At 38.7% G+C, this 15,000-nt stretch overlaps 1 protein-coding gene across 3 annotated transcripts in view; it reads left to right on the plus strand.

The window, feature by feature from the left end:
* The window catches only part of trhr2 (thyrotropin releasing hormone receptor 2), a 153,127-nt gene that overhangs the window by 28,042 nt on the left and 110,085 nt on the right, over positions 1-15,000 (plus strand). For 2 of the 3 annotated variants that reach the window (XM_062035303.1, XM_062035302.1), the window contains exon 5: positions 3,217-3,337. The exons of the other annotated variant lie outside the window; for it this stretch is intronic. In XM_062035303.1, coding sequence (XP_061891287.1) covers positions 3,217-3,337 — 121 coding nt within the window. The remainder of the gene's footprint in view (positions 1-3,216; positions 3,338-15,000) is intronic. 3 annotated transcript variants of the gene reach the window in all.

A 15,000-nucleotide genomic window follows, 5' to 3' on the forward strand; every position in this document is an offset into this window, starting at 1 on the left:
GCCGGTACTTTTCAGAGGGGCTATAGTACTGAATATGATTAATTAGTATCGCGGTACTATACTAATACCGGTATATGGTACAACCCTAGACTATAGCAGTTACACAATGTAATACAAGTACTGGTTCAGCACCCAACATGCCTTTTGCTTTTTAGTGAAGAGTTTTTTTCAAACACTTTTTAAAAGTTCACACAGTAGCCTCTCCGTGCTGTTTTTGACTCCACGTCCTACATCCTAGATTTGTATAATCTATATAATAATATGATTTGTTACGCTATGTAGCAGATTGGACCTCAGAGCAGAGAGGTGGAGTGGGCTTTTCAAAAATAGTGTTTATTTACACAGCACAGGGGGAATAAACACAAGACAATGACACGGGAGGGAAACAGCCAGTGCCATTAAGAAAGTCCAATGAATCAAAAGTAGCAAAATTAACAAATTCCTGTTGGCAGACGAGAGACACAGAGCAACGGGGAAACATAAATACTAACTGGCAGCCAGAGCAGAGAGAGAGAGAGAGAAATTGAGATTGATTTGAGGGAGAGAGAGAGAGAGAGAAAGAGAGAGAAAGACAGGGACAGGAAGAGAAAGACAGAGAGAAAGAGAAAGACAGAGAAAGAGAGAGAGAGAGAGAGAGAGAGAGAGAATGACAAAGAGAGAATGACAGAGAGAGAGACAAAGAGAGAGACAGAGCGAGAGAAAGACAGACACAGAGAGAGAGACAGATAGAGAGAGGGACAGAGAGAGCGAAAGAGAGAGTGTTTTAATGCTGGCTTTGGCAATGTAAACGTGTGTTTCCCATGTCAATAAAGCCCCTTTAAATTAAATTTAAATTGAATTGAATTGAGAGAAAGACAGAGAGAGAGAGACAGAGAGAGAGACAGAGATAGATAGAGAGAGAGAGAGAGAGAGAGATACAGAGAAGAGAGAGAGACTGACAGAGAGAGAGAGAAAGACAGATAGAGAGAGAGAGAGACAGACAGAGAGAGACAGAGCGAGACAGAGAGAAAGACACAGAGAGAGAGAGATAGACAGAGAGAGAGAGTGAGAAAAACACAGAGAGAGAAAGAGATAGACGGAGAGAAAGATAGACAGACACAGAGAGATAAAGACAGGGAGAGACACATAGAGAGAGAGAGAGAGAGAGACAGAGAGAGAGAGACAGACGTACAGACAGAGAGAGAGACAGGGAGAAAGACAGAGAAAGAGAGAGAAAGTGAGAGAAAGACAGACAGACACAGATATATAAAGACAGAGAGAGAGACAGATAGAGAGAGAGAGACAGAGAGAGAGAAAGGGTGCTCCTGATTTTTCCAGGCTTACATTTGGCTTGAGTCTATTTCATTTTTTTCCATTCAAACCCTTCTTTTTCCAAGTCAGAATCATTCAAATCCTCTCACTTGGTCCGTCCTATTTTGACTGGAGAGATCCAAAGTTTCCTCATATTCCCATCATTTGCAAATGTATGCAGGCTGACCCCTTCTTTGGTTGTGTTGCTACAACCTGCAACAATGACATATTTGATAATTGCTTCAAATTCTGCAAGAAAATATTGTGATTCGGGATGAAGATGCTACCAAAACACAAACAACTTCTTCTTTGGCAGCATAGTCACAGGAGACCATGCTAATTTACGCTCTTGGGTCAAACACTTATTTCGATTTGATGTTTAATTTTTTTATTTCATTTATTAATTAATTGTTAATGGTACTTTAATTATTAATAATAGTTTATTGTTTTTATTTGAATTGTTTTGTCATCGAATTTTTGTCAATTATTAGTAATATATTTTCAGTTATAATGAGTGTTGTAATTATACAATACACCTATTTGATTATAATTTCCACATTTTAACTTGATGTTTTGTTGATACGATACATTCATGTTTGTTGACAACTCCTAGCATGGCTGTGCAAGCCAACTCTTGAGTGACAGTCCCTGTTGCACTTAGTGCAAACATGTGGAGAGACCTGCTGTGCAATGGTAATTGCAGTATGTTTCATCCTGTCTCTCTTCTCCTCTGCGAGCTGGCCCCTCCTCAAATCAGCCTCTGCAATACCCTGTCTAACCGCTTGACGCCAGACATTTCGGTTCTCCGCCTGTATCTCCCAGCTGTCTAAAGCAGGGGTGTCAAACTCATTTTAGATGGGGGGCCACATGGAGAAAAATCTACTCCCAAGTGGGCCGGACTGGTGAAATCACGGCACGATAACTTAAAAATAAAGACAACTTCAGTGAACAATGGGAGACCGGGCTTTCTGCTCCGCTGCTCCCAGTCTGTGGAACGCTCTCCCTGACCACCTGAGGGCACCACAGACTGTGGATGCTTTTAAAAAAGGCTTAAAACCCTTCTTTTTAAAAAAGCCTTTTTTTTTTAATAGATATATGCATACTAGTTTTAGCTATTTGGCTGTTCTAGTTTTTATTTTTTTAAATTATCTTTTTATTTTTTCTAATTTATTTATTTATTTTATTTTATTTTTTTAATACACTGTAGCACTTTGAGGTTGTTTACTCAATGTAAAGTGCTTTTTACAAATAAAATCTATTATTATTATTATTATTATTAAAAAAAGTATATAAAAATCAAATTACAGGATGTTATTTATGTAGTTTGCTTACATCGTGTGGTATATATATATATTTTTTTTTTTACATATGTAGCATAATCTAGAAAGACACAAATAATTGCTATTGTGACATCTAGTGGACACAATTAAAACAGCAGTTTCTTTCATTCAAAAATTTCGGCTCATTTTTATACTTAGTAAACTCATCCCGCGGGCCGGATAAAACCTGTTCACGGGCCTGATCCGGCCCACGGGCCTTACGTTTGACACCCCTGGTCTAAAGGAATATTACACGCCTTCAGATCTCTCTTGCATGCGTCCTTGAACCGGAGGGAGGGACGACCAACACGTCTGGAACCAGCAGCCAGTTGTCTATACATAATGTCCTTGGGAAGCCGTCCGTCCTCCATCCGCCGAACATGTCCCAGCCATCGAAGACGGTGCTGGCTTAGCAGAGTTCATGCGGTGGATATTAGCCCTCTGAAGTCACTACCTACATTACCTGCAGTCATCATTTTTATATCCAGAACTATTAAATAAGGGCCAATGTTGTCAGCTAAAGAGGCACATTATCAAAAAAATGACACATTTAAATGTTCGTCATTCCCTTGGATAAGTGCTCTAAAATGTTCACATGTTCCTCCAGACCTCTGCCAAACCAACCTGACACCTGTACTACATTGCGACAAAGCTGCAGAGAAGTCACAGAAGTCGGAACAAGAGCTCGCCCACGCTGTCCAAGGAGTGCTCTCTCAGCCAGGAAACAGGTCTGTGCCTAATTTCCATCTTGTGCTAAGCAAAAAGCAAGTAACACGAGAAAGTACAGGCAAGCATCATCTGGCAGATATTCAGACAGAGTGGTAGAAAACAAGCATTTGTTTTCAACAGTTGCCTCCATTCTCTACATTTTGTTAAAATTGTAAAGTAGAATTTGGACACATACGGCTGTTAATCCCTCAGTGGGGGTTTTGGTGTTAAAGTGCAACCAATCAGTGAAATGAATATGTTGCTCAGACACCCACTTATGGGAGCATATCTCAGGTTGGCTCCCACGTAATTCAAACCATGGCATTGCCAAATTTGTTACTGGTTTATGTTTCAGATATACACTAGTTCTGAACCAAATCCGAACACTGCGGGCAGTGGCGGGCCGTGTGTTTCCCAACTAGGCCTTCAGTGATGTCCGACTTGAATGATTACCTCTCAAAATAAAATCTCAGTGGCCTAGTAGTTAGAGTGTCCGCCCTGAGATCGGTAGGTTGTGAGTTCAAACCCCGGCCGAGTCATACCAAAGACTATAAAAATGGGACCCATTACCTCCCTGCTTGGCACTCAGCATCAAGGGTTGGAATTGGGGGTTAAATCACCAGAAATGATTCCCGGGCGTGGCACCGCTGCTGCCCACTGCTCCCCTCACCTCCCAGGGGGTGGAACCAGGGGATGGGTCAAATGCAGAGGACAAATTTCACCACACCTAGTGTGTGTGTGACAATCATTGGTACTTTAACTTTAACTTAACTATATCACCACATGACCATTGCTGGAGAAATACTATACAGAAACAAATTTACGCACTACTGGGCATTGGATTAATTAAAACATATCTTATGTGGTACTGTCAAAATTAAAATTGCAAAAAACATATTGAACGTGAAAAAAATAAGAAATAAAATATTTGAACTTACAAATTTGTAGAACCCATTCGAGCTTCCGGGGTTGGCCGACATGGTCTCACTAGATGTAGTTTCTCTTTAAATATCGTTCTTGAAAATGACCTTGCAAATATATGTGTTGTCTTGTCTAATCATAAAAGATGCAGACAAGGCGTGTTGGCTGAGTTCTTAAAGTTTACTCAACAGCGTGCTCATCAAAAACATCCAGCTGCAAAATGGGGCTACTGTGCATGCTCTTCACTACTGTGAAATGCTGGGTAATGGAGTTCTTATGCTACCTAGCTCATAACATCACAATATATATCTGCCTTAGGCCAGCTGGAAGGCCTTCTGGCAACAACACGTGATTTGATTGGCTATTGCAAACTGTCTATCAAATGTTTGTGCCCGTTCATTGACAATGCACTGACGCCCGCATTGTCGATTCTGAAGGCTTCGGGCAGATTTGATACAGCATAGCAACATAAGATAGCTGGATTCTGATTGGATAAAAAACTCTATAACCTAAAAACAACAGCGCTGGAAGGAGCATAATATGACATGAAGAGAATATGAATACTTTTATATATTAGGGAAAGTAAATTAAAAAATACTTTTATCTTTAATTATGATCATTATTTCTGGTTATGTTAGGCCAGGGGTCGGCAACCTTTACCACTCAAAGAGCCATTTTGGCAAGTTTCACAAATTAAAGAAAATAATGGGAGCCACAAAAAAAAAAGTAAAATTTAAAATGAAAAACACCGCATACAAAGTTTAAATGCTTTGTGCTATGTTACCCAGGGGTCTACGACACACGCACCAGCACGCACTTTAATGTGGAAATTTGATGTTAGTGCGGCCCGCGAGTTTTGAATGAATGGCGCTTGATAGCGTCATACTTGCCAACCCTCTCATTTTTTCCCGGGAGACTCCCGAATATCAGGGCGCGATGACACTGCTTTTGGCGCCCTCTACAGCCTGCCCAAAAAGTGTACCTGCTCGACCACATGTAGAATGCAGTTTCAGTTTGCTCACGTAAGTGACAGCAAGGCGTACTACTTCAGCAGCCACACATCTTACACTGACGGTACCAATACCCAGAATCCCATGCAGCCCTAACTCTTCCGCTCAAACCAATGCACAGAGAGGGGGGGTCGATGTGTGGGGGGATTTGGTGGTAGCGGGGGTGTATAATGTATACCGGAAGAGTTAGGGCTGCATGGGATTCTGGCAGTGGCGTGCCGTCACTAGAGGCAGGGGAGGCACGGCACGGCCTCACCTGCCATCATGGAAAGAAAAAAGAAAGTAAAAAGAAAAAAAAATATAATTAAATTGTTATATGTATCCAGTAATTATACTAAAGTTATTTTCCATGTAACTTCACCAGTTTTAGATTATTTTTATTTTTATTTTCACATTTGCCGTTCAAATACAGAGAAGAGACGGTGCGGTGATCAGCAGCCAGTTGAGGCACGTCACTGATTTGTGCCTCAACATGGATTGTGCGCAATGACTCGGCTAACTGCTGGCCTGCCTGTGCAGTGAGACCGTATTGCTATATGAATTATATTATACATTTCCATAGTTTAGTTAGCTGAGGTATATAATGTACAGTGTATCTTGTCAACAACTGTGTGTGTAACGTATTTCTTGTGCTGAGCGATCATAAAACTGGAGGCTCGTCTCATAACCCCGCCTCCTGGTGCCATGCACCTCCGCCGCAGAATGCATCGCCCGACGGGAGCGCCACACCAACCAAAGCCCACACCCAAACCCTCCACGTGCCCAAGACAGAATCCACCCAAAAAAAAGTCACTTAACAAGAAGCCAAAAAGTGCAAAAACAACAATGCTCGCGCTGCAGGAGCCGTGAACGACCGCAGGGACACAACATTAGGTACACCTGCACTGCAGGTTCATATGTTTGTAAATCTGACTGTGATAATGCAGTCGTGCCTCACCAGACATTAACCTCACCGCACGCCACTGGATTCTGGGTATTGGTTGTGTTGTGTTTATGTTGTGTTACGGTGGGATGTTCTCCAGAAATGTGTTTTTCATTCTTTTTTGGTGTGGGTTCACAGTGTGGCGCATATTTGTAACGTAACAATGTTAAAGTTGTTTGATACGGCTACCGTCAGTGTAAGCTGTGTGGCTGATGAGTAAGTATGCTTTGCTGTCTCCTATGTGTGCAAGTAAAAGCAACATACAACATGTGGCCGGGCTGGCACGCTGTTTGTAAATGCTATAGAGGACAATTACTGCAGTGCAATTAGGGCACTCCCCTTTAGTTAGTACTTAGAGTGTAAATAGGATTATATTTTCCCTGGGACTTATCTATGAGAGAAACTGAGATCCATAAGTCTCCTGGGAAAATTGGGGGGGTTGGCAAGTATGTAGCTGAGCCGCATCAGAGTGGTCAAAGAGCCGCATGCGGCTCCGGAGCCGCGGGTTGCCGACCCCTGTGTTAGGCCAACAGAGAATGCCTTGCTGTCCCTGACGGCACACCACTGACTGCGGGACAATTACAAGTATTGGCATTTTGCAGTGGTGGATGCAGCCATATTATAATTGGAGCAACAAAATGTAAATAGAAGCAACAGGAGCAAGAGAGAGAAAAATAGACAGTTTGAGAATGTATTAAAACTGTATTTAAACTCTAACAGGCTGTCCGCTGAAAGCAATGAATGTTTTCTGCCTGAACCTCCGCAATTGCTAATTCAGTTTTGCACTATTTCGGACATTTCCTGACCCCAAATCTCGACCACAATAACTGTTAACTTGAACTCTGTCTGGCATGAGGTATGAAAAACAGATGATTGCCGCCAGAAAGTCAATGCAACGGTACAGTGGAGAAGGAGACGGCACGGAGGCAGGGACGTCGTTTAGCTTGCAGCCTGTTCATTAATATACAAGAATAAAGTATGTGACTAATCCAAATATAGATGGTGTGACTATGTGAAGCGATTATATGTAGAGTGTTAACGGGTGGTGTTGAAGGTGCGTGTTGAGATCGGTGCGAAAGTCCATAAAGTGCAAGGCAGGCTCAGAAGTCCGGGTACAGGCAGGTGGTCAGGGGCTGGAGCTATGCGTCGTTCTCCGGGGGCAGGTGTGTGGTCGAGATCAGGCAGGCAGACCAGAGGGGATCCGGAGAGACGAGACACACTTCTCGAAACAAGTGAATGACGAAGGGCTGCTGGATGACGACACAGGACAAGACACAATGAGCACAACGAAGGGGAAACACAAAGAGCGAGGAAGCACATAGGCAAGGAAGCTAGAGACGTGTAAAGCTTACTGTACTGGTACAAGTAGCTACGTTCTGGCACTGGAACACAGTACACGCTGGCTTAAAGGCAGGGAAGATCTCATCAGCGTCAGGTGTGTTGATTGTTGAGTGAGTGCAGCCAGAAGCATAGGCGCAGCTGCTGCAGGAGAGCAACGCCGTTGGGTGTGTCCCGAGGCGGCCTCAATGGAGCGCACAGCAGAGTGACAGGCGGCAGGTGTTTGAACCGTAACAGTCAAGCCTGCAATCATTGCTAATGAACAAACTTCAAATCAAACTACACAACAACTTTCTGGAAACAGAGAAACACGAAAATATGAAAAGGTTGCGCAATGGCAATAAAGATTCTGAATTCTATGGAAGAAATAAAATGGTATAGCGTTTTCTGAGAGATAATGGTGGATGCGATTTGCCGATTCTCGGCATGAGGTGTCAAAAAAGATGAATGATTATTTGAGATATTGCAGTATCACAGATGGAGATTGTTGACTCAAGTAAAGAGATAATAAAGAGCATTTCACTAAATATGGAAACCCAAAAGGTAATGTAGTCAGATCAATTCAAACCAAAAGACAAAGCTACTCTCAGATATGGAAATCAATTCTAATTGACAAGCAAAAAAAGCCTTTTGGGGATTTAAAAAATGACCACGAGGAGCAACAAAAGGAAGCCAACAATCCCCAGAGTATTTTATAGTCTGCGAAATGACAACAACTTAATCCAAGGATCCGAAAAAGGAAAACATTTGACTGCGTCAAACTCTCAAGATTGAGAATGGAAAGGAACAGCTCATAGAGCAAATGAAGTGCCGACAAGATAGCACACCCACAACTGATGTAAGATAAACAGCAACAGGTGGCCAACTGTCTGCAATCGAAGGAAGTGGAAGTGGATGTCAATACCGACACACGCATTCCACTGCACAGAAGAAAGTACCGCACCACACCTGTGATCTTGATCAGGTTCCCCTGTATGAAATACAAAATGGCACTGCTGAAACAGGAAAGAAAGCTGAAAATCACATGAATGTGCATCTGTCAAAATACAACTCAAACAAAGCATGTGACTTAAGGAGGCAGGTTGAATCTCAGGACACTTAGAGAGCTAACTGCAACATTTACATAAATTTAAACGAAGAACCGGAAGAAGCCAAAATCAATTAATTACACAGTAAAACTACACATTTTAATTGGCCTTTTGTGATGACCAACGCAAGGCAATAATCATGTTGTCTGGTCAGCATCTTGATATGCCACACCTATTAGGTATTCTATGTTCTATTTATAATATATTCATGTTATCTTATGCGTTTTACAACCTCTATTAATATTATATTATATTGAAATCATTATGTACATATTAACATTATTTGTCTTAATCTGGGATCTATGGCACTACATTTATGTGCCATCTATGTGTGCTGGTATTATAATAAAGTTCCTTGAAGCCTTAAATAATATTTGAGAAAAATATGCCTTTTATGTAGACACACAATCATTTAAAATCTTTATGTTCATCTTGTCAAAAATGGGAGCAAAAAGTGTTGTATTTATATTTTTGTTGAGTGTTGAGAAGAATTTAGATTTTCTGAACCCAACAAGCAAAAGACAATTGATGACTTCATAGATACAATGTATAGCTAGAGTCTATGTCTGAAAATTAACACAACGAGTAGAATAATGGACCAGTGTTCTACAATAATTGATAATATATTCACTAAGGCCGTTGTTAATACAGTGTGCCGTCTGTTAATTAATGACATTAGTGATCACCCATCTGTACAATCCATAATTCTTACTACAGTAGGGGATTCATGGAAGTATATAATATATACTGTATACAAATGAGTTAGTGCGTCTGCCTCACAATACGAAGGTCCTGAGTAGTCTTGGGTTCAATCCCAGGCTCGGGATCTTTCTGTGTGGAGTTTGCATGTTCTCCCCGTGACTGTGTGGGTTCCCTCCGGGTACTCCGGCTTCCTCCCACCTCCAAAGACATGCATGGGGATAGGTTGATTGGCAACACTAAATTGGCCCTAGTGTGTGAATGTGAGTGTGAATGTTGTCTGTCTATCTGTGTTGGCCCTGCGATGAGGTGGCGACTTGTCCAGGGTGTACCCTGCCTTCCGCCCGATTGTAGCTGAGATAAGGTTCCAGCGCCCCCCACGACCCAAAAGGGAATAAGCGGTAGAAAATGGATGGATGGATATATATATATATATATATATATATATATATATATATATATATATATATATATATATATATATATATATATATATATATATATATATATATATATATATATATATATATATATATATATATATATATATACTGAAGCATAAGGACAGGGAAAATGATTATTTGAAATAACAAACATCGACTCGTGTACAGTAAAGATGATGCTGATAGAGAATACTACATTACTATACTATATCTGACCCGCCAGGATTTTTTATTTATTTATTTATTTTTAATAAATCATTTGTAATCAGTCCAACAAAGTAATACACAAAAATACAACGACAATACAATTCCGATTCCAAAACAAACCCGGCCCAGCAACATACAGAATAGCAATCAACAGAGTAATTGAGAGAACACACAAACATGACACAAAACAATCCAAAGTAGTCAAACAAAAATTAATAATATCAACAACAGTATCAATATTGATAAGAATTCCAACCTAACAGTGATTAAAACTCCCTCATTTACATTGTCATCACAGCCATTTATAAAAATGAAAAAAATGAAAAAAAAAAAAAAATTAACAATAGTGTAATATTTTAGGTTCATTTAATAGTTAAAACTAATTTAAATAATGGATCCAATATTCCAATATATGACTCATTATTATCTAAACTAAATGCAGTTTTCTCTACTGATATCATCTCCATAGCTTGTGTATACCAGTCAGTATGAGTTGGACTATCAGCATCTAACCATTTTTTTAATATTACCCTTTTTGTTATGATGCATATTGAAAGAAATGCATTTTTACTCTTTGATGACACGTTACTAAATTGATGCAGATCACCAAGAATACAAGTTTGCAGTGTCATTGGGTGGAATGTGATTGCTTCTTTTGTTGTTTTCAACCATAGCTATTTTATTCTCTGACATTCCCACAATAAATGAACAAGAGTTCCCTCAGCTGCCAGACACTTTATACATAACTTGCCATCTACTTTACCTACTTTAAACAGATGAGAAAATGAAAAATACAATCTATTCAAGATCTAAAATTGACTCAGCTTATTTTTAATGCTTCTTAAGGGTTTATTGGCATTTTTCCAAATATCATTCCATGATGTGTCTCTTTCATCTAAAATGTTTATTAAGTCAATCATCCATTTCAGAACATATGCATCATTTGTATTCCTAGTATGATATTCATTTATTATTCCATAAAATCTTTAAAATAATTTCTTAATTGTATACTGATTAAAAAGTGCATCTTCCAGTTCATGGCAATTAAAAGTTACACTTTCAGAGGATATGCATTTCTTTACAGCGTGTTTTTAAGAAATACAATTTAAAGAATGATTTCTGGGTATATTATATTGATCAACTAATTCATTGAACGGTTTAAAGGAGTTTACATGAATAATATGATGAGGTTTAGCGATACCTCTATCTTTCATGTGGACCATTAGACCACATTTTTATTAATAATGACATTAGGATTTTACCAAAGAGGTTGATTCACAGATGCAATTGGGTTGATTCCAAGTATTTTCTGACACAGTTTTAGAATGTTAAAGGTGGCTTCTATTGGGCTCTGTCTCAATTCATTAAGTATTTTTTAATGTAATATAAACTCTCCACATCAATTTCCAAATTCATCAACACTTTTCTATGTTGATCAAGTCCTTATCTGCAGAAGATTGGATAATGTGGCTTGTTTGTTGACAACCAAAGGAGATATAATAATGTAAAAAGTTTGGTAATTGTAGTCCTCCCTTATTGTGTGGAGTAGACACACCTGAGCATCTAGCCTTCTTTCCACAACATAAAAATTGTGATAAGATTGTATGTATTTTCATAAACCAACTTTTATTAATTAGGACAGGCATCATTTTCAATATATAATTAACTGCTGGCAGTATACTAATGTTTACTATGTTCACACAACCTCAAAGTGATATTTGGAGACGTGACTAGCGTTCCAATTTGGATTCTATCTTATTTCTAAAATATCTAAGATTTAGATCTGTGCTTGTATAAAGGATTGGTGTAATATGCAGTCCTAGATATATAATTTCTGCCTCTTTCCATTTAATTTTGGAGTTCTGAACTTGCGATTTCTTACAATGTTTATTAAGTGGTAGTAGTTCACATTTTTACCCATTTACTTTATAACCCGATAAACAGTCATATTCAGTGATTACCCTATTGATATAGTGAAGAGAGGAATCAACATATGACATGTAGAGAATTATGTCATCACAATACACCGATGGCTTATTATACTGAGAACCAATTTTTATTCCAAGAATATTATTTTTTTCCCTTATTTTTGCAGCTAAGGGTTCCATAATCAAATTAAATACTAATCCAGATGCAGGACATCATTATTTTGCTCCTCTTTAATATGATTATTGATTTTGACTGATGCCATGGGCCCTGTATAAAGCATCTTAATCCATTGTATAAAATGATCTCCAAATCCAAATTTAAGTAACGTGCAAAACATAAATGACCAATTTATGCAGTCGAACGCCTTCTCCGCATCAACAGTACATACTGCTGTGGGATAAGGGAGACCTCTAGCATAGTAAATAACATTAAACAATTTCCTTTTATTGTCTGAAGATTGTCAACTTTCCAAAAAGCCAGTTTGGTCAGTATTATTTATTTTTCCAATAACACAATTGTGTGGCTAAGATTTTTGCCAAGATTTTATTGTCCATATCGGCTAGGGATAAAAGACGATAATTACTGCAAATCAATGGGTCGTTATCCTTTTTATGTATCAATGAGATATGGGAGAAATTGAAGGTTGGAGAAAACGATTGTTTATCAAATGAAGATTGGTACTTTTGTAATAATAGAGGGGACAAGTCTTCACTGAATATTTGATACAATTCTGTGTTGTAGCTATCCAGGCCAGGGGATTTATTTTTGCTAATGAATTTATAGCTTTTTAAATTTCCATTAATTGTGTAGGTTCCTTCAGTGATTTTTTTGTCATGGAAGTTGTATTGCGTTCAAATATGTCTGCATAGCTTTTATGCAACAATCTTTCTTAGGCTTATACATTTGTATAAAATGTTCTAAACCAAGGGTGTCAAACTCATTTTAGATCGGGGGCCACATGGAGAAAAATCTACTCCCAAGTGGGCCGGACTGATAAAATCACGGCACGATAACTTTAAAATAAAGACAACTTCGGATTGTTTTCTTTTCTTTAAAAATAACATTCTGAAAATTTACAAATCATAACGTTGTTGGATTTTTTTTACACTTACATGTTGCGGTTAATAGTATTCTATCTTTATTTGTTGTTATTTATACTTTCTGAATAAATTATGTGATAATGTTCATCAGTCAACTCATTGGTGTTCATTTTTGATCTATCAAGACACAAAAATAATGTCGAAATCAATTTACAGGATGTTATTGATGTAGTTTGATCATTTTCCTCGACTGGTGCACTAACATCATGTGGTTCATTTATTTGCATATGTAGCATCATCTACATAGATATAAAGAATTGCTATTGCAACATCTCGTGGACACATTTAGAACAGCAGTTTCTTTCCTTCAAAAATGTTGTCAAATTTTTATACTTAGCAAACTCATCCCGCGGGCCAGTTAAAACCTGTTTGCGGGCCTGATCCGGCCCGCGGGCCGTACGTTTGACACCCCAGTTCTAATTTTTCATTGATTTGCTTGTGATCAATAGAAATACTATCATCTGAAAGTTTAATATTAGATATATGATTTCTTGTCATCTGCTTCTTTAATCTTAACCCAAGGAGCTTTCCAACTTGTTCGCCGTATTCATGAAACTTTAATTTTGCTCTATTATTTTATATTCAACTTTCTGCTTTATTATATTACCATATTCCATTCTTTGTGTGCAACGTTTGATCCATATTTCCTGATAATATTATTTGGACAATGTGTCCTGCTATTGTTTGATTCCATTCAATAATTCACCACCATCAGTGTGTGAATTTGTGTGTGTGAATGGGTGAATGTGGAAAATAGTGTCAAAGCGCTTTGAGTTCCTTAAAAAGGTAGAAAAGCGCTATACAAGTATGACCCATTTACCATTTACAATTCATTTTCTTCAGCTCGTTGTTTTTTATTCTTAAAGCTTGCAATCCTAATAAGTTCTCCTGTTACGCAGCACTTAAGTACTTCCCGTATTGTGGCGATGTCAGAGACCAAATCCTGATTATTTTTGATAAAATCTGAAATAAATATTTTTTTTCCTCGCTTTCTAATAGAAAAATATTATTTTTCCATTGTTTGAATTGAAAAGCGACGGGTGGAAAGCTTACGTCGATTTGAATTGGACGATGATCAGAAATAATCACTGGGTGAGTTTTAGCACTCACGTTTTCTCCCTTCAGGATTATGATAATAAATAAATGGGTTATACTTGTATAGCGCTTTTCTACCTTCAAGGTACTCAAAGCGCTTTGACAGTATTTCCACATTCACCCATTCACACACTGATGGCGGGAGCTGCCATGCAAGGCGCTAACCAGCAGCCATCAGGAGCAAGGGTGAAGTGTCTTGCCCAAGGACACAACGGACGTGACCAGGATGGTAGAAGGTGGGGATTGAACCCCAGTAACCAGCAACCCACCGATTGCTGGCCCGGCCACTCTACCAACTTCGCCACGCCGTCCCTGAGATGTTGAGATGTTGCTATTTAAACAATTCATACGTATTCAACCAAACCTTGCACATTATGCAGGCATGTAGACACATTGTGTGTGGTCCTGCAAAGGACACAAAAATATGGCGGACAACAAGTACTCAGGGTTTTTCCTTAATGATTGATTTTGGCGATTAGCTGCCACACCTTAAAAATTAGGGTGTTTTTTACGTGAAAACAAAGTAAAGTAATACACTGAATTGTAGTGTCCAGAAGAAGACACGCAAATTCCAACGGTCTTTTTTAGCTTTAATTGCCAATTTTATGCTAACAACGGGCCCAATTCAAACAAGTATTTCTTCAATCTCCATCGACACGGTTTCACAGACCATGGAAAAAAATTAACATCATAACAAACTGACATACACATTAACACCAATAGGTAGCTACAGTTTGAATGGATATATATATATATATATATATATATATATATATATATATAATTTATTATTTGCGCACTATTAACAAGTGATGCACCAGAAATTTGGCCTAAAAAAGACGCTCTGCCGTTGCCGAAACTGAATGTTGTGATGACATAAGCAATACGCACGGGGTTGTCTTGAGCGGAGGCAGCATGTTCGCGATCTGGA

Source organism: Entelurus aequoreus, linkage group LG24 (genome assembly GCF_033978785.1).
Source record: "Entelurus aequoreus isolate RoL-2023_Sb linkage group LG24, RoL_Eaeq_v1.1, whole genome shotgun sequence".
In the NCBI taxonomy this organism is placed as follows: Eukaryota; Metazoa; Chordata; class Actinopteri; order Syngnathiformes; family Syngnathidae; genus Entelurus; species Entelurus aequoreus.